General features: G+C 34.2%; 2 protein-coding genes and 1 long non-coding RNA gene across 3 annotated transcripts; 2 read left to right on the top strand and 1 right to left on the bottom strand.

Moving 5' to 3' along the window:
- The first annotated feature begins 317 nt into the window (after nt 1-317).
- Nucleotides 318-1009, top strand: LOC128280389 (uncharacterized). Its single transcript, XR_008270560.1, has 2 exons — nt 318-503; nt 606-1009. It is a non-coding gene; the product is annotated as an uncharacterized LOC128280389 (long non-coding RNA).
- A 2897-nt stretch (nt 1010-3906) lies between these two features.
- Nucleotides 3907-6180, bottom strand: LOC108455794 (thioredoxin-like protein AAED1, chloroplastic). The gene is made up of 9 exons (XM_053019103.1): nt 5906-6180; nt 5661-5803; nt 5517-5562; nt 5362-5421; nt 5151-5187; nt 4973-5052; nt 4769-4860; nt 4293-4353; nt 3907-4117 (listed from the first exon to the last, which is right to left on the bottom strand). The coding sequence occupies exons 1-9, from the start codon at nt 6089-6091 to the stop codon at nt 4058-4060; spliced, it is 765 nt and encodes a 254-aa protein (XP_052875063.1). The 5' UTR covers nt 6092-6180; the 3' UTR covers nt 3907-4057.
- Nucleotides 6181-10994: 4814 nt separating this feature from the next.
- Nucleotides 10995-17776, top strand: LOC108456892 (two-component response regulator-like APRR7). The gene is given in 14 exon segments (XM_053018829.1): nt 10995-11484; nt 11934-12103; nt 12204-12549; nt 13147-13308; nt 13436-13569; nt 13896-13926; nt 13929-14056; nt 14820-15003; nt 15601-16051; nt 16168-16199; nt 16202-16410; nt 16495-16819; nt 16822-17018; nt 17325-17776. Coding segments are annotated over 12 exon segments (2307 nt in total). The 5' UTR covers nt 10995-11484; nt 11934-12103; nt 12204-12215; the 3' UTR covers nt 17445-17776.
- Nucleotides 17777-20670: the final 2894 nt, after the last annotated feature.

Raw genomic sequence — 20670 nt, 5'->3', positions numbered from 1 at the left:
CCTGCTTCCACCTATAATCTTGTCTGGGATTCTGACAAAAGGTTATTTCATAAGTCATTTTCAAGGTAGACAACGAAGACATGAAATAATAATAGGATTATTTGAGCTTGACATGGTGAACGTGTGGGCTTTGCACCTTTGTTAGCTTCTGTTGGAAACTAGATTTTTGTTTTTTCATTTTTAATTCAGAGTAGACCATCAAAGCTGAAAGGCACTTAAAAGTCAATTGCCAATGATTCCATACATGAATGTGTTGAAGTTAGCACAATTAATCATATGTACATAAGCGCACAAATCTTCAAAATGTCATCAAATTCAAAACATAACAAGGTAATTCAGCTGAGAGTAAAACAAAAAAAAAAAAAAAAGGAATTTGGTGAGTCAGGAAAACTAAGTCAATTGCTCCCCCCACCAATCTACCCTTTTCCCTAACAGGAGAAAAAGAAAACAAAAAAAAAAGGAAGAAGCAAAGGAAACAAGCTAATGGCCCCTCAGTATATAAGGTATCCTCAACTTTTCCACTTTGCATTCACAATTTGCCAAAATTTGTAGCTCAGTTTGATCAGTTAACGCTAATATTTTCTTTTCTCTGAAATTCCTTCAAGTCTGTAACTTGGCTATGGAAAAGGCAGAAGGTGAGGTAAAGCAAAAAAGGGTACCTCCAAAAAGAGGGCAGATCAAGGTTAGAATCATATCCATTATAATGGAGTCTGTTTTAAGAATAGCATCAAAAGTAGGTAGAAGATTGCAAAGAAAGAAGAATAAGGTGGCATTTTCAGAGAACAAATACAGCTTCCAAAAACCAGATAGTCATGGTGATTCTTGATTGAAGCTTTGCTTACCCTTTCCTGCATTGTTGCCTGCAACTAGTGCTCTTCAATGAGAATTCTCATGTAGCTGTCTCTTTCTTTTAATTATCATCAACATCAATTCTATCACTTTGATGTACTCTCTTTCTCTCTTTATCAGACAATGCTTGGTATCAAATAAAAAAAACTCATCTGCGTCATTCATTTTTGGCTCTAAATTCCCAAATTGCTTGCTTCCTTTTTGTGAAATGCTTCAATGCTTCAATGGCAAAAAAGAAGGCAACGTTAACATTTCAAGGCTTCATTTTTATTTGGTTAATAAAAGAATTAAAAAGTAGGGAAAATAAAAGCATCATCATGTCTGGTTTTGGCTGCATGAAAGTAGAACTTCAAAACCAGATGCCATGGATGAAACATAAACATGATTAACTGTACGGGCAAAAGGATCCTCAAATAATTGGTGTTGTGTATTTTTCTTTATTTAGGTCCAAATATAAAAATACTTTTAGAGACAATTTTGGAGGCACATGGGGACAAGAATTGTCAAATATTATATGTTCCAATACCAGATATTATTTTTTTACTCGATTAGTTTTCTGTACTTTTTTGGCTAAGAAGTAGGATATTTTGGTTGGATAAGGTGATTTTTACGGAAGTTTATTACATGCTTATTTCTGGTATGAAACAGACAAAAAGATGGTGTTTGAAATTAATAAGAAAAATTACTCCCTCCTTTTTTCGACTGCCTCCATCCGCTGCTACATGAGTTTTAACCCATGTGTTACGCTTTATTCTACCCAATATCCATTTTTATACCTATAAGATTTTGATATTTTAAATTGATTTTAATAAAATATAATGGCTAGATTAAATTATTAAATTTAATTAATAATTTTAATTTTAAAAATATTTATATGTAAGTAGAATTTTTAAAATTATTTACTATGAATTAAATGATAAATATATAATATTTTCAAATTTATCAAAATGATACATCAAAACAACACCAATAAACAAAGAAAGAAAATCGAATTTATTATGAACATATTTACTTTATATATTTTAATATGCCTTCTTAATATATTTAGAGTCAATTATCCCGAACATAATATGATTTCAATATTTTTAGAGTAAATCCTACTCTATTTATTTTCAACTATATACTAAATAAAAATTTAACGATTTCATCATCAATTTATCATATTGATAAAATTACCATAAGAATTTTAGTATGTCACCTCAAAGGTAAACAAACTTTTACATTGACCCGACAAACCAACATTGTGTTCCTGACTAATCTTAGCTTAACTTTTCTTTCTTTAACCACATAATTTCATCTTTGAAACATTTTCTTTTAATTTTAAGAAAATAGATTAAAAAGATATAATTGGCTACACATCTCTATATTATGATTTAATCTTATAATTTCTTCAAAATATGAATATCATATTAATCATACTTTTTATTAACTTAAAGATGACTTAAAATCAAAATTTAAAGATGACTTTGAATATGAGATAAATAATTTCTTTTAGCGTAAGAATTAACTAATTTTAATTTAAGATTTTTTTAAATATTAAATATAAATTGTTCATGCTCAATTTGTGATTAAAGTATTTTAAATTTACTCTATGTTAAGTCTAAATTAACATTTAATTTAGATAATTTAGATATACGAATTCAATTAAATAGCTAATTTAGAACATATTTCAGTGACCGAACCCAAATAAATAGTAGTAATTAAAATAATGTGCTGCCTTTGCACGGGTGATGTTGATAACCCCATACTAAAGGGCCCATGAATATTGAAGCACTTATCTGACTGGAAAACGACGTGAATTGTTCGGCTCGTGGATAACATCGAGACAGTATTTACTGTGTCAGTTGCTGTTTGCTCTTTGTAGATGGAAGTGGAGCTCGTTTTCTAGGTTGAATTTTTTCCCTTTTTGTCTCCTTTTCTTTGTCGGTTTTGTCTTGTTGAGTGTCGTAAACTCCGTTCTTGTTTGTTTCTAACCTTTTAAAGGATGTTTAGACTTGATCAAAATTGTTTTTTTTTTATTTTGTTTTTCAACATATTTACTTTAACGAGTTCAGTAATTAATAGTCCGCATTTCGTAGATCCATTAAGGGTACATACTGGAACAAGTAGATGAAGCAAAAATGAATGGCAGGCATATAGCACTTTCCGTACGGCAATGGTGATGAATAATTATGCCTTTTCCAAATGGTGGGAATTAAACATCACCTTTTCTGCATATCGGATATATATGAATGCATCTTCTTTGATCGACGACACTACAAGTAATGAATATAAAGCAGTGTAAATGACGTTAAATTAATACTGCAACGATTTTTATTCCTCAAGAGAGTATATCATGCCTATGTGCTTTTCGAACTTCAAAGTTTAAAAAAATAATAATAATAAAGTTAATGAAAAACCAGTGTAGATTGGGATAAACCCAGCATCTAAAATGGCAGTTTCACCATATGTTCATGCACCACTAGGCTTATAGGTAATGAACATTGTCTGCTACTCTGCCAGGATCAAAGGGAAGCTAAGTCAGCAGTCAATATCATAGAGTTGATTCTTTAAACTGCATGTAGACCGAAGACTCTGCTCCTCTCAAGTTAAGATGACAGTAAAACAGAAACAATACATGTTAGATATGACTACTTAGAAACACCACAATCATGGAGGAGCTTTTTTTCAACCTCACTCCCTCTTAGAATCAAGGAAGAGTAAGATATGAAACCTAAAGATCTTCAGAAGCAGGGCAGTTTTAAGATAATTAATTACAAAATGCGTTTTACTGTTTGCATTCCATTAGTTTTATTGTCAAAAATGGCTTGTGATGGCATGATTTTATGGAAAATGATCATAGATTCAGGGCCAATATGTTTTAAGTTATAATGGCAGCAGTAGTTACATTTTACCTCTGAAACCAATGTACAGCAACTTTTGTCCCGTAAAATTCGGAAACTTTTGATTAATGGCAGCAGACAGCAGTTGTTACATTTTACTTAGACCTTAATTGAGTGAAACTTTCGATTATTTACTTATTTTACGAGAGTTATTTTAGCATTTAAGCCTAGATCATTTAAATGAAAAGAAAATGATAAAACTCCTTTCTATTTCTGTTGTATCACACATAATCGGAAAAGAACAGAAGAGTTTACTGAAAATTCCCAAATATACACTATGATAGATTATAAACACGAAATTTCACTGAGATTATAGGCCCCATTTCTTATGAGCAACAAGCTTTCAAAATGTCTTCAATATCTGGATCATCCCCTGCTTCTTTGTCCTGTCAAGGGAAATGGATTTTAGAGCCAATGTCAGGGAAAGAAGGCTGTGAATCAATGACAAGTTATTACATAATAATTAATAATGGTTTCAGTTGAAATAGTTGTTAAAATTCACATTATCGTTATGCCAAGAAAATCTTGTGGCGGGTTTTGTCATCTTTTCAGGTAAAATACCTTGTGAATGTATAAAATGTTGGTTTTTCCAGGACCTGCTACTAAAATTCCACCTTGCTGCCTGCAAAGTGAACAGTGTGTACAAGTTATGACTGAAAACAGTCTTTCTGCAACACTAGACAAATTAAATCAAGGCAGAAAATCATTCTTATCATACAGATTTAATCTTATGTATAAATTGAACAAGTGACAAGAGCCATTCTATGACTTCCAGGAAAGGCAGGAACCACATGCAACCTTAATGTTCTGGTCTCTAGATTCGTTGTTCAGGTCATAAGCAGATTGAAATGTTCATTGACATCCAGGAAAGGCAGGAAGGTGTCCACAAAAAAAAGAGTAAAAGATTGAAGTAAAAATTTAAAGTTCATCCCAAAGATAACATTTTTTGCAGAATGTATGTGTCTTATGCAAGACTAGCTTGTGAATGTCGGCGTTGATTCATTAATAGGGTAATTGTAATAAAATGATCGACGTACCAGCCACCTCTCTTAACAGTGTCTTCCTCAAAAGAAAGCTTCCAGTCTTGTCGGTAGCCTTCCATGTACAACTGTATTATTTTAAGACCTGCCTGCCATTCAAGAAAATACCTAAATGAGAAAGGTTGCTAGAATCACAGAAATCCAACATCATTTCTAAGAAACAAAAGCCATTAATTGTACAATGCTTCCTTTTTTACATACTTTGGGGGTAAATGTGGTTGTAACCCCAGAAACAAATCTTAGTGCATTGTATGATGAGTGGCTCGGATCTGCATAAACCTCTGAACCAAAAGCAACAAGATAACACCACCAACTTATCGTCAATAAGTGTTAATAATAAGATAGCAAAATAGATGCAGAACAGGAATTTTTTCGGTACCTCCTTTGAACTTAGTTTGCTCTGCAAATGTTTTCGCCTGCATGGGATAAAAGCAGTAGTTATAACAACCATCCAGCCTAGTTCATACTTTCATGCAACTTATAAGGTCTGATGAACTTGCCAAGTGAAATTTCATGGATATATACATAAGCCACCAAAATTAAAACAAACTACATGTATTAAACAACCCATATAATGTTGGTGCACTTGCCTGTTCAATGCTTCCAGGTCCAATTAAAACAAGTGCAGCACCTGATTTATCCATTACATCCTGCCATCATTATCAGGGCTATGTTTATAAAGATGACATACCATCAAAGTATGGGTTTTCGAGTTGGGGATTATTATTATTAAGCAGTAGTTTACCTTCTTGGAGGCAAGATAATCAGCCCGTTTGCGGCAAAAGACACATCTAAAAGCAATGAAAGACTCAGAACTATTAGGAATCTTTAGTTAAAAAGTATCAAAATCCATACCCTACACTACAAAGATGCAAATAAAAATAACCACCCAAAATGGCGAGCAAATGCTACAACAGCTTTCCGATCTTTCCACAAATCAGAGATGGGGATTCCATTGCCGTTCAAATCAAACACTGTGACCGTATCCAACAAATCAACAGTATCTTCACTCACTGCAGAAGATTCCAGTCCTGTTAACAAAACCAACCACTTCCAAGTTCAACCCTTTGATCAGCTTCGAATTAAAGAAAAAACCTGCAGCAGCTAAAGGAAGAAGAAAATTGAACACTTTCCGGTAGAGCCGGAGACGGCGGAGAGCACCGGCGGATTCGGTGGCGTGAAGAGTTTGTTCTCGTTTCTACGGTGTTTGAGACCGAAACTCAATGGTTGGTTGGGAAAGAGGCGCGTCGAACGATGATTGTGGTTCCCGTTGCACTGGAAAGTGTTTGGCAAGAGATTTGTCGATAGGGAAATCGCCATGTTTGTGAACTGTGAACACTAATTCGTTACAGACAAAAAAAAAAAAACGAAAAGTTGCACTAAAATTGTAAACCGTAGATCCGTAGGCTGTTTTATGGCAGCCGTTCTAACACGTGGCAGGATTTAGGGATTATAATTAAACCATGTACATATGATGATTACCGTTCAATTTGCCACGTATCTTTTGTGAACTTTCCGATGGATTTGTATTCTCTGTTTAGTGCATAGAAATTAATGTTTTTGTGACAACTAAGGAGAAAACAGCTTTACAGATAGTAAATTGGATTTCAGAAGAAAGTAGTCTGTGTGCGTATTAATTCGATTTGTATGAATATTGTTAGAAGAAGAATGTAAATTTTAATGTGTTAAAAAGTATTATCCTCTTACTTATGGGTTAGATAAACGTATTTTTCTCTTATTTATATATTGAGGGGAAGATATGAATGGCTTTAAGCATAATATGAACAAAAACAAATATAATCAAAATCGAGATTATTCAAAAAATATAAATACATTATTTCTTTTGAATACGCTTTTAATCTAGTTTTAGAATGGCTTGCACATGCGTCTAGTTAAACTAAAACCAATTTTATATACTAGATGAAGTATTGATGTTTTAGAATGGCATGCACATGTGTCTAGTTAAATTGAAACCAATTGTATGTACTAGATGAAATATTGATGAGATATAACATGTTCTTTTGGGTAAACTTAAAATGATTATTGTTAACAATTTGATATGTGTATGATATGTGACTCTTTCAGTTAAGTTATTTTGTGATGTTATGAAATTGAAATGATATAAATTAAGAGTATTTAAATTATTTTTTAAATTGAATTTTAATAGTTTTGTTTCTAGGTATCGATACCTAAAGCTCACGTATTAATATCAATTATGTGAGTATTAATACCTATAACCTAAAATGGCGCAAAAAATGATGTTTTTGCTTGTTCTATGAGTTTGGATGATGTCTAAATATTTATACTTTAATATTAAATGTTAAATTGAGTTTATTAAGAATGGATAAAGTGACTTAAATGTCAAATGATGTATCTAAACATCAATATAACATAGTTTATTTGAAATCCTTGTTTGTTCAAGTAAAAGTGTTGCATTCATCCTTGGAACTCAACTTGCATTGAATTCAAAAGGGGAAAGGTCAACAATATTAAATCAATTCCGCAAACATTATCTATGATTTTCTCATAACTTAAAATGGTCCATCTCCTCTTGGACTTAGTTTATTCACTCGTTTGGAAAGAAAACATTCCTTGTACATATACACCAAAATCCAATCTCTAAGCTTGAACAATACTTGCTTGCACCCTTTACTCGTATAGTATGCATTAGGCTCATTTTTTTAACTGTCTTTCGAGCCTTCCCATGAATCTCCTTCACCAACTCAACTTTTCATTCACCATCTAAATTAACAATCGCATTTAAAGCTAAAGGGATTAAATCTAATGCAAACCATAGTAAATCTGGTGGAAGAATAAACAAAACAATTACAACCAAACTCAACAAAAGGCAATCATTCTTCTCATGGGTTAATGTTCTTACCCACTATAGCTTAAAAAAGATATCTCAGGACTTGATTTGATCAAATGTTTGAAGATAATAAATAATAAAGTAGTTTAGTATCGTAACTTACCCTATATAACACTATCTAGAAGTGATTAAGAAACCTCACATTGCAATTAGAAACAATAGTTTTGGATCCACAATATGGAAGACATCATCAATCTTGTGACAATCCACAACCACAAAGATGTTATCTCTTCCTCGCTTCGTCCTTAGCAAAGTTAAACACAAAATCCATTGAAGGGTCGAGAGGAATTAGGAAAAGAAGAAGAGTATTTAGACCACGCAGTATTAGGAAAGAAAATTATGGCTTTTCATTGCAATTTCGCTAAAACACTTCCTCCTCTGCGGACCATTATCGAAGTGTCGGGAAAGAATTCAAAATCAACCAAATATATATAACAGAGAGTAAATCACTTAAAAATTAAAATAGTTTCATATTCTTTCATATATTTTTATATGATTGATATTTTGATGATTCGACTACTGAATTTATCGATATAATTATACTTATTATGAATATAAAATTTCGAACCCATTTAATATCTCTACCATATCAATCTAAAATATTATATATATATTAATATTTAATAAATAATTGTAAGTAGAAAATTTAAATTTATATCAAATTTAACATGCATGGTTTATATGAATAGAATATATTAAATCATTAAAATTTTAATCATACAAAATATAATAAAAAGTGTAAAACTATTTTAATTTTACATCTATGTAAATAGATCTCTTCTATACATAATTCAAAAGATAAGTTACGAAAGTAACAAAAAGAAAAAATATTTAAAAGATAAATTAAAATAAAAGAGAGAGATAATTTATCTTGCAAAACATCTAATCAACTTGTGATTAGAAAATTTTGATGAATCTAAACTTCAACAATAAAATCACACATGAGGCAAAAGATAATTTTGATGAATCAAATACGAAATTACCTTTCATGTAGTTGATTAAGACTCCTTTATATAAATACTCGAATAATGAAATTTTAAAAAATATATAAATTCATAATAAAATAATATAAAATTTAGCACAAATAATTTAATCTATAATTAAACTCTATTTAACAATAAATTAGAACTCTTAAAACTAATTAAATATTCAAATTTACAAGTTTTATATAGAATAAATATTTAATCAATTAAAATAAACTTGGAAGAAACATGAAAGTTTAAAACTTAAGAACAACTATCGATGATTAAAGAGACTCCCAAAAGATGTTGTTTATTAGAATGAATTCTCGGTCAATTCTATAATATTGATCCAATAAATTTCTCGGACACGTGTTTCTTCAAAATGATGAGGAGCGAAGTCAGGGGTAAAGGCAATCAACTTATCTTTAACTGACCAACTATACTTTCAATTATTCGTTTACACCAAAAATTGATATTTTGATGTTTATGATTGGACTCTTTTGAATTATAAAGTTCATATTATAGTCATTATTCAATACTAGATAAATATATAAAAAATTATATAAAAACTAAATATGATTTTAGTTAAGAGAATGAAGATTTTTGAGGTCTTGGGTTCAAATTTTATTATGTGCAAATATATATATTAAATTGTATGTAAAATGTTGAAATACTTTCAATTTTTATTTATAAATTGGGACCAAATTTAGAGTGATATCAATTTAATTAAAATTTTAAATAATAGTTTAGATTTAGATCTATCTACAAGTTATCTTGATCTTTAAAAAGAATAACCATTACAGTTTGTTGTTTTCTATGATAGGTTATCAAATTATTAGTATGTTTATATTTTAGTCACTAAATTTTAAAAAGTTATAAAATGGTCTCTAAATTATTCAAATTTTTCTTTTAAATCCCTGGACTATTTGAAAGTTTTATTTAAATCACTAGTTGCTAAGTTTTTTTTTTAATGTTCGACTAGTGAGCTCTAAGTGACGATTTAACGACTTAAACAGTGAATCAGTACCCATCGACTAGTAGAAAAGCATACATTAGATCCAACTCGATTTGACAGTCAGTGTCGGAGCTCGGAGACGAAAGTTATTTGAATTTCAGTTTGCATATTTGTGACATTCAATGACATTCAAATTTATTTCATGAAAAATAGTACTATAGAAAAGAAGGGGAACGAAAGCTTTAGATTGGTATAAGCAGTGCAAATAGAGAATGCCATACAACAACGATTTAACCTCTCAATAACTTAAATGAAAACTTTCAAATAACTTAGTGATCATTTTATAACTTTTTGAAATCGAATGACCAAAACGTAAATTTACTAACAATTTAATGAGCTTAGATTTAATTTATTCATTTTATTATTTCAAAATTTTTTGAGACAGCTGAGCCTGTCGGTTCGCAATTGGTAGCAGGGCAAGTTCATCGAAGCTTTCCCAAGACACCACTATCCAAAGCTATATTTACTATTTTATAAGATGTCAGTCTATTTTTGGCTGTCGTCGAATGTTGTTGTGTGTCCAAATTTGATTGAAGAACAAAAATATAAACTATAAAAAAATCGCGTCATTATGGATTACTTAATAAGCAATTAAAAATATTACTTTAACTGCTTTTTATTTTATCATATAGTATTGCTTTTAGTTATTAAGTTAGAATTTATTTTCACATTTAATTGCTTTCTTTTTTTAATTTAAGAAAAATAATTAAATTATATATTTTTATTTGTGTAACTTTGATGACTGCATTTATTTATACGGAAATTCATTATACTCGTTTATTTAAAATATATGTTTTTAAAATTATATTTAAGAAACAAATTAAAACTTAACAATAAAAATATTTTTAAGTGAATGAAAATTTTCAAGACTTTAAAATTTTCAAGAGAAGGAATTTTGTATGAATAAGTGAGAAATATTTTGAAATAAAATAAAAATTATTGAGAGACAAAGCATGAATTTTGTATTAAAAACCTGAAATTGAATTGTAACATTTTTAGAAGGACTAAAAATGATAATTAACAACATTGCAGTTTGCAATAAAAAAATTAGAAAGAAGGGTAATGTTGTCATTTAGAAGGCCACGACATTCTTAATTTCGTCTAACAGACTCATACTGTATTAAACAGTCACCTAGATATTTTCCCATAGTTCGAATCCAAGCCAAAATTGCGGATAGTTTTGTCATTTTGTAATAACAAGGTTACTTCCGTCATTAAACGCCACAAACTTAACGTCGTCATGACCACACTTCAACTATAACGGCATAAACCAGCAGATCCTTTGAAATGAGCAACGCAGCCTTTGACGTCCGTGAAAACGACGTAACCCTCCGTCTCGATATTCTCCACCTCTTTAAACGCCACGTGTCGCATACGAGATTTCCAATATCTTTAGAGATGCTATAGAGACTAGCGAGCTCCCGGCTTTTGATTTTGTCCAGCTCAGCAACCCCATCGGCCCCAAATTTTTAGCCACGTGGATTTATCCGCCATCCTACCTGGAATTTCTGGAACGCTCTATACCTCCATTTTATCCACGTCAGCATGGATGGGCTCGTCTTAATATCTTCTTCGCTCTCGCGTCGCCTAAACTAAAGGTCGGCGATATCTGTTCCTCCCGAGTTTCTCTATTTCTCAGGCAGTCAATTTATTTTTAAAAAATAAAATCTAATCCGCATTAAATTTAGGAAATTTTTTTGGTAATAACTGAAAATTTTCATTTCAATGTAAAAATTACGCTTTGAAATTAAATTTTTTGCTTGAGTTTTGCGCTATTTTATTTTTAAATCCGGACATGTTTTCGATCCAGCTGAATAACGATGGTTAGTTGAAGCTTCGCGGAGGATTATCTTCATTTCAAATGCCTGTAAGTTCTTCAGCTTTATATCAGATTTGAAAAGATTTATTTGATTGAATTCTTTATGACATAGATTTCATTTTCTATTTGGAACTGCAAAGAAATGATACTGTAGAATATTCAAAATTTTCAATTTAGTAATTTACTTATAATTGTTGATAGCTTTAGATTAGGTTTTGGGTAGTAGTAGAAAAACTTTGCTTTAATTTTAGCAGCAGATTTTTGGTGCTTGATATTAGGGTTTTTGGCATAGAAGTCTTCAAAAATTTTACTTGTTTATTTTAATAATTTTAAACTAACTTGTGGTTACATGTTTATCTATAAAGATTAAGCTTCTTTTGTATTGTAACGGGTTTGTTCCTTAAAATGAGGAAAATATCGGGAGTTTTACTTGGCTGTTCTTAATGATTAGATTCTGGTGGATTATTTTGACGGGATGCTCTGTTGTTTTTATACAGGTTGAAAACAGCTTACGGAGTATAGAGTTGGTTTCTGAAGATTAAACGGAGTTAACATTTTCCTTGTGGTGGTTTGTTTAACCTTTTAGTTATGGATCTCTTTTTTGATTTGCTCTTGTTTTAGGTTGAACTGTCTGTATTTTCAGAGGTTTGACTTTTCAAAGACACAGGTATGTACTATTTATTTTTTGAGTTGAAGAAGGATTTTATTGTTCCAATCTTGGACTGTCCTTATTGTTTGTTACCAGTATTGTCTAATCTGATTTACAGGGAAGCGTCTAGATGAATGTTGATGGTGATGGTGACAAAGGGTTACGGGAACAAAATCATAGGCTCTATGATGGTAGCAAGAGAACTACAAATGGAGTTGTGGCTGAGGAGCACGTGATGCTGGAGGATGTGAAAGTTAACAAGATTGCACAAAATGTGAAAGATGGTCATGTTGGGGCTGTTCAGGCTCCTGCTATGCGTCAAATAGCACAGCAACAGTCTCAAAATGCAATGTGTTATTGGCAGAGGTTTCTGCATCTAACAACAGTTACAGTTCTGCTTGTAGAAAATGATGATTCTACCCGCCATGTTGTCACTGCACTTCTCCGCAATTGCTGTTATGATGGTGAGTGACTCAAGTCTTTCAAGGATTATGACACACAACAATTTGGCTTTCTTTTTTATCAGTTGCAAAATAACAGATTTATGCCTCAGAATTGTTATCTTGGATATTTTTATCATGGTTTGGAGGTTATTCACTTTATTCTATAAATTATTAAATTTCTCATACATGCAATCTTCAAATATTTCAGGTCACATGGAAGGAAAGCTTATATCTCAACTAGTTTGATTAGATACTTAGCTTCTCTAATATACATATTGCTTGTTGAGAGCCAAATTTAGCTAAGCTTAGTTTGGCTTGCTATAGCGCTTAAAGCCTGAAGTTTTCTTATCGTACATTTCATCTTGTCTATTCATAGCATCACTAGACTAAATATTTTATTCGATTTTAATGATGATATTTTATGATACCTATTTATTCTTATCAGTTATTTCATGTTTGATTCTTCTCTTTTTCTTTTCTGTCTACAAGAGATATTTATTCATGCCTCGGATACACTCTTCCATTCTGGAACTTAAATATTCAACTTATCATTTATCTGGTGAAATATAGGGGCTTATGTAGCCTGTGCTAACTTAAATATTCACTTCACATTCACAGTTGTTGAAGCTGCAAATGTATTACAAGCATGGAAGATTCTAGAAGATTTAACGAATCATATTGATCTTATTTTGGCTGAGGTGGGAATGCCTTCCTTATCTGGCCTTGTTCTTTTGAGCAAGATTATGAGCCACAAAACACGAAAAAATGTTCCTGTGATCAGTAAGCCCCCAGTCTCTTCTGCCTTTTGTAAATTCTTCTAGTATTTTTTTATCCAATTCTTGCTTTCACTTCGAGGTCTTTTTAGTATATACTTTTAACTAATATTTTTGATGAGATCTGAATGCAGTGATGTCATCTCAGGATTCTATGAATCTAGTCTTTAAGTGTTTGTCAAAAGGTGCCGTTGACTTTTTAGTGAAGCCTATTCGAAAGAATGAGCTTAAGAACCTTTGGCAGCATGTTTGGAGGAGATGCCATAGTGTGAGTTCTTCACTTCTTCAGATTTAGCTTCCCTATTTACAAGTAGAGATTGCAAAATATGTACTAGCAAGTTTTTCTTTTTGTTTCCTGCTTTATTTTTAAGAAAATAGATAAAATATTTGAAACAAAAAGCATACTCCATTAGTTTATTTTCCAACCATATGAAGAAGGTAACATCTAAGATGGGTATTTGATTAGGAAAACTTCTAGTTGTACTAGTTTGTTTTGAAAAAGAAAAAACAATAAAAGCAAAGAGATGGAGAATTGGATTACATTTATGTTTTCGTAGTTTTCTTTGTCACATGATTATTTTTCTGCTCCCTCAGTCTAGTGGTAGTGGAAGTGAGAGTGGAACACAGACCAAAAATCTGTGAGATCAAAAAGTGTTGAGAAGTCTGACAACAACAGTGGCAGCAATGATGAGGAAAATAACGGGAGCATTGGTCTAAATATCGGTGATGGTAGTGATGATGGGAGTGGCACTCAGGTATTCAAAACCTGTCCTTCAGTTGCATTTTTTAATAAAAAAAAAATGTTTTAAAATCTAGTAGTGAAATTTAAGCCTTGGATTGTACTGAACTATATAGTCAGCAACTTTTACATCTGAACTGCTTTCATTTATTTATATCATACTGCAGAGTGGGAAGTTTTTTTTTTTTTTTTGTTTATATTAATTTATAATATTTAAAGATATTTGTTTTTAGTTGTAATGGACTTTCATTCAAGTTTAATTTATGATGTGTAATGTTTCGCTGAAGCCATCATGAAACGAATTTTATAAGTCATGGACTACATTAAGCTCCGCCTGTGCTAACCTTTGCTTAGGAAATAATGTACATATTCTCAAGAAAAGAGAGCTGTTTGGTGTCTGAACTTTGTATATATGAAAGAACAAACAAGTAGGTTCTGAACTCCTAAACTCCAACGGCATTATTTATTGTTTGCCATCAATTTCATACAGATACATGTATAACATTGTAGGTATTATGTTTTTAGAATAAACATTATAGATATTATTGGTAGTCTGCACGAATTATTTTATTCTTTCCAAATTTAGGGCTAACTATCTACAAATGCTACATCCTCCTAATCACTTTGTGGTATTTGGGCTACAACCTCTGATTCCTCATCCTTAACAGTTGAACTTCATCACTCTCGAAACTTGGATGAAAAGGTCACAAAGTTGTTATAAACCTGTAAATATATGTAGTGGAAAACTAATACCTGTGCTTTTTTTTTTTTTTTTGCAGAATTCTTGGACAAAACAAGCAATAGAAGTTGACAGCCCTCGTCTGGTTTCACCCCCAGATCAAGTTGCTGAGTGCCCTGATAGTACATGTGCCCAAGTTGTCCATTCAAATGCAGAATTATCTGGGAAGAAGTGGGTGCCAGTTGCTGCAGCAAAGGGGTGCCAAGAACAAGATGAACAGCTTGGTAAACATGAATTTCAAATGTTTAGCTTGAAGTAGGTTTGGATTGAGTCATCCATTTCAAGCAGTAAGAAGCTGGAGCTCAACTTGAAACTTGAGGCTCAAGACTCAATTGAGGCTCGATTCTAGATAAAAATTGAACTACTTGAGCTCGTTCAACTAGGGTCGTTTATCTAGTAAAGATGAGTTCATTTCCCATACTCGACTTCAAACTCAACTGTCTTAGTTGAACTCAAGCACGGGTTCCAACAGTGATTTTTCTGATAGTAAATAAAAACAATAAACATATACTAAAAGAAGGGTTCGATTAAGCAAGCAAACGACTCAAGCTGAGAACTAAGGTACTCAAACTCAGCTCTTTTAATAGCTTGAGTTGCCGAGCTTGAGTTCTGCTCAACAATGACCAAACTGAATTCAATCTTTTGTTGAGTGGAACCCAAGTAGCTTGCAGGCAGTGTCTCATTACACCCTCAGCTTGAAGCATACCATGCTGGGCAACATCTTTAATCTTTGAGTGCCTTTTTAACTTTCTTTCTTTTAATGGCAGAACTGCCTTGTCTCTCTTCTCTTCTTTTAGCCTTATTGATCCTTTCTATTGCAGACAATGTTGCAGTGGGTAAGGACCTGGATATAGGCATGGCTAGAAATTTAGATTTACAACTAGAGTGTCCAGTTGAGGTCCCAATGAGAACAGTTGGAGCTAAACAGATTAACCTGCTTGATATGAGCTCCAGTAAATTCAGTGAACAGATTGGGAAAAGGCAGCTGGACCTCAATAGTGAAAGCCCATCAAACAAACAAAAATCTGAGGCTGCTAATCAAACTGGAATTACATCTAAGACTACTGATCTTAAGAAGGAAATTGCAGAGAATGAGGATTCAAACAGGCTTTCCAAGATCCCAGATGGCAATGATAAAACCATCAATGATTCTAAAGAAGCACCATCTGTTGAACTTGGGTTGAAGAGAATTAGAGGTGTTAAAGATGCTGGGACTGTAGTTAGGGATGAGCGGAATGTTTTGAGACGATCAGACTCTTCAGCATTCTCAAGGTATGAAGTAGAGACTAATGCATTGGAGCATCAACTTCAGTGAATCCCACAAAAAGTACTCTGTTGTGATTTGTTGAATTCTGATTTGTTCTGACAATTATGTGTATTACCTGCAGGTATAATACTGCATCAAATGCAAATAAGGTTCCGTTGTCAACATTGGAAGCTCGTCTGCACTTGATAGTAATTTAGAATTGACAAGAAAAGGATCAGTATGCGATAACCAATCTCATTTGGTTAATGACCTTCCCAATCAAAGCTCAAATGTCGGTAGCAATAACATTGATATGGGCTCCACAACTAACAATGCTTTTGCCAAAGCAGCAGTTGATAAGAATAAGTCAGCTGCATCATCCACTGTCAGATCTTTGCACCCATCATCTATTTTCCAGCCAATGAAAAATGATCTTTTAAGTGCTACTCAAAAAGTTGTATTTGACAAGGCTGATGATGTAACTACTACAGCAGAACTGGCTCAAGCTAGAGGCATTCACCACGAACTGCAAATGCTACATCCCTCAAACCATTATGATCAACATCACCATCTTACTCATGGTATGCAAAAGCAGCAGCAGCGGCAGCCACCAGAACATGATGATTTATCTTTGAAAAAATTGGCTGCAGATGCTCCTCTTTGTGGATCATCAAATGTGTTGGGTGGGCTGGTTGAAGGAAATGTTGCCAACTACAGTGTCAATGGAAGTGCCTCAGGTAGTAACCATGGAAGCAATGGGCCAAATGGAAGTAGCAATGCAGTCAATACTGTAGGGACAAAATGGTAAGTGATAATGGAATAGCTGGGAAAAGTGGAAGTGGTGATGCAAGCGGGAGTGGGAGTGGGAGTGGGAGTGGAAGCGGCAGTGGTAGTGGTAGTGGGAGCAAAGCAGACCAGAGCAAGTCTGCTCATAGGGAAGCTGCTTTGACCAAATTTCGCCAGAAAAGGAAAGAGAGATGCTTCCAAAAAAAGGTAGCTTACATCGAGCAGTTTAATAATATTCTAGTTAGTCAATTTCTACTTAAAAATCTTCAAGCCACCAGCACATCATGCCATATATTTCTGACATGCACATATTAGATGCATGAGAATTATGTAAACACAATATTTTGTTTCCATTTTGACTGAAACTATTTTCTTTCTATCTCATCGAGACATCTTCCTACTGTATGGGAATTGGTTGCACCTCTTTGTTTGTTTGGTTTTGTTTTAACACTTCGAGCTGACTAATTTCGGGATCTCAAGAGTAACTTTTCTTAATACTCCCTTTTTTTTCAGGTTAGGTACCAAAGCAGGAAACGACTAGCAGAACAACGACCTCGCATCAGAGGTCAATTTGTGCGACAAACAGTGAACAACAATGACCCAGCATCCAATGTCAATTCATGCGACGAATAGTGAACAAGAAAAAAAGCAGAACAAGAGATGAAGTAAACCTTCTTGCTGGTACTGCAAAGAGACCGGTCTAGACTATTTGACAATGTTAGTCTTGATGAACTGTGTTTTATAGCTATAGACCTTCCTCTTTTCCCTTTTTTTTTTCTTTTAATTTCATAATTTGTTGTTATGAACATAAATTGTGCATTAGGGGAACTGGAGAAGGTAGAAGACTTCTATATTAAGACCCTATTTGATTTGGTGTGCTGGATTCATGAACATCATTGAACAATTGGGTGCTTTGTAAACCATTTTATTCATGTTCTATTGGTTAGTTTGTGGTGTTCCTTTAACCGTTGCTTCATTCGCGAACCGTCCTTGATTAAGCCAATATCCATGAACATCATTGAACATCATTGAATTACTAGACTATGGTTTGATTAAGCCATAGCCCTTCCCAAATGCCAATATACATGAACATCGGCAAAGCCCAATTGTTCTTGAAAGACATCTCTATTATCATATTTTTCATGTGAAGGTCCAGATGAGACCATACGTTACCCGAAATCATCTAAAAATGATATTCCATTTTTAATAGCCATTTAATTTATCTTCCGAGATAAGGAATGATTCAAGGAACCATGAACAGCCTTCACTCTTGAACGATGAAAGGGAAAATTATGCATTCACATCATTTAATTTTAGTTTTAATTTTATTTTTAACATGTAGCTTTAGAAATGGTACATACATTTGGGACGCACAAAAAGAAAACTCAAAGAAAACAAAAGAAGTCGGGGGAGGAGATTGCCACGGGAGGTCAAAAAGTCCAGGCACATGTACTTATCGCCGGAACGTAACACCTCCGGTAGAAGGCCATGCTGCACCAACGCCCACCATGGGTTACAGAAGAACCGGCAACTAGAGGGAAGAGACTGTGGCTACCACATCGACCTTCAGCCACCAAAGGAACAATGTTGGCGCAGCAATTTTCGATCTCCCTCGCGCTTAAATGTCACGGAACAAATCTAAACAAAATGAAGAAATAACAGAAAAGAAAAGAAAAGGAATCGAGAGAGAAAAGAAGAAGAAGATCTGAATACTCTGGTTTTCAAATTTCATAACCATCTCTTGGCTTGCAACTACAAGTATAAAAGGAAACCAAGTAACAGATACAATAGACTAAACACATCGTTTTACTAATACGTAAAATGCATCGTATAGCTAAAATGAAAACAGAAGTAAACGCAGCGTTCAGAACAAAAATAACAGAAACAACAAAAATATGAAATTCATAAAACCATTCCATAACAAATACCCCGCCCCAGAAAGAAGATTTTTGTCCTCAAGGATCAAACGTTGGAAAACGTCGTTGAAGATCCTGTAAATTCTCCCAAGTAGAATCCTCGGGAAAAGTGTCCGCCCATTCAACAAGAACCTCCACAGTAGCATGGTTGCCCTGTTTAGCCATGCGACGATCCAAAATGCGGATAGGTATCTTAAGAAGAGCCCCATCAGACCCCACAGGAGGCAGAGAAGAAACACACACTGCCGAGCCAATATGTTTCTTCAATTGGGAAACATGGAAAGTGGAATGGATACGGGCAGTAGGTGGTAACGAGAGTTTGTAGGCAACTTGACCAACACGAGCTTCCTTAGGAAAAGGCCTAAAATATCGAGGAGACAACTTCTGATTCCTGAACTTGCGAAGAGAATGTTAGCGATAGGGTTGCAACTTCAAATACCCCAAATCGCCCACCTGAAACTCGCGTTCCGAGCGACGTTTGTCAGCCATCTGTTTCATGCGGTCTTGAGCTCGATTAAGATGAAACTTCAAAACCTGACGGAGAACCTCCCTATGCTGTAAAGTTTCGATCGACAATAGCAACAGGAGAAGCACCTACCAAGTAGGGTAAATGAAGAGGGGGATCTTGTCCATAAAGAGCTTCATAGGGAGTAGTCTGAATAGCAGAATGGTAAGTAGTATTATACCACCACTCAACCAAGGAGAGCCACGACGCCCACGCAGAAGGTTTTTCACCCGTCATACACCGCAAATAACTCTCTAAGCACTTGTTGAGGATTTCTGTCTTGACCATCAGTTTGGGGATGGTAGGCAGTGGACAACTTAAGTTTGGCACCTAAATGGCGAAGCAGTTCCTGCCAAAAGTTGCTCAAAAATATACGATCTCTATCAGACACGATCGAGTCCAGTATGGCATGCGACTTGTAGATGTTGTGAAGATACTCATGAGCCACGGTAAGAGCAGTAAAGGGATGGGCCAGAGCAACAAAGTGACCATATTTGGTTAAACGATCAACCACTACCAATATGACAAACTTACCCTAGGACAAAGGCAACCTTTCAATGAAATCGAGGCTAATGACCGACCAAGCACGATCGGGAATTGGTAAAGGTTGCAAAAGGCCAGGGGAAGCGGAGTTATCAGCTTTGCAACGCTGGCAAACAACACACTCGCGAACCCAATGTTTAACATTTTTGGAAAGTCCCTTCCAGTAAAGCACGCGGAAATTCGATGACGAGTCGCATGGATGCCCAAATGACCTCCCAAGGCACTATCATGAAAAAGACCAAAGATGTCTTTGCGAAGCTGGAGATCATCGCCGACCATGACTTTTCCCAATCTGCGAAGGAAGGTGCTGTCCCAAGAATATTTAGGATGCAGCTGAGGGTGTGTTCGAACATCCTGACATAACTGAGAAAGTTTCTGGTTCAGTGCATAAGAAGCAGCAATACGGTCCCATAGCTCGGACCAGGAAGAGTCCACACAGCCTTCACATTGAAACAGTTGATGAGTGAGATCATGGGGTTGTCGAGACAAAGCATCAGCTACAGTATTCTAAGCCCCTGTGCGATAAGAGATCGAATAATCGTACCTGAGCATCTTTGCAACCCATTTTTGTTGATACGGTGTGATCGCTTGCTGTTCAGAGAGGAACTTTAAACTTTGATGGTCGATTTTTATGAAGAAATGCCTACCAATCAAATAGGGGTGTCATTTCTTAACTGCTAATAACACAGCAAGCATCTCCTTATCATAGATAGATAAAGCCTGATATTTGACTCCCAAGGCCTTGCTAAAATAAGCCACTGGTTTGCCATTTTGCTGTAAAACAGCTCCCATCCCTTGGCCACTGGCATCCGTCTCAACACAAAAAGGTTCCCGGAAGTTTGGTAAGGCAAGAACTGGTGCTTGACAAATGGCGGCTTTGAGTTGGTCGAAGGCT

The sequence above is a fragment of the Gossypium arboreum genome, chromosome 9, assembly GCF_025698485.1.
Source record: "Gossypium arboreum isolate Shixiya-1 chromosome 9, ASM2569848v2, whole genome shotgun sequence".
NCBI lineage: Eukaryota > Viridiplantae > Streptophyta > Magnoliopsida > Malvales > Malvaceae > Gossypium > Gossypium arboreum.
This window is presented reverse-complemented; position numbering and strand designations above follow the sequence as displayed.

Excerpts from the sequence above, each read along its gene's own strand:
- LOC108455794 (XM_053019103.1), bottom strand. The coding sequence starts at position 6,091 with ATGGCGATTTCCCTATCGACAAATCTCTTGCCAAACACTTTCCAGTGC. Across the intron at positions 5,563-5,660 it reads GCATTTGCTCGCCATTTTGG|ATGTGTCTTTTGCCGCAAAC; the intron begins GTGGTTATTTTT and ends CATTGCTTTTAG. Across the intron at positions 4,354-4,768 it reads ACTGTTAAGAGAGGTGGCTG|GCAGCAAGGTGGAATTTTAG; the intron begins GTACGTCGATCA and ends TTCACTTTGCAG.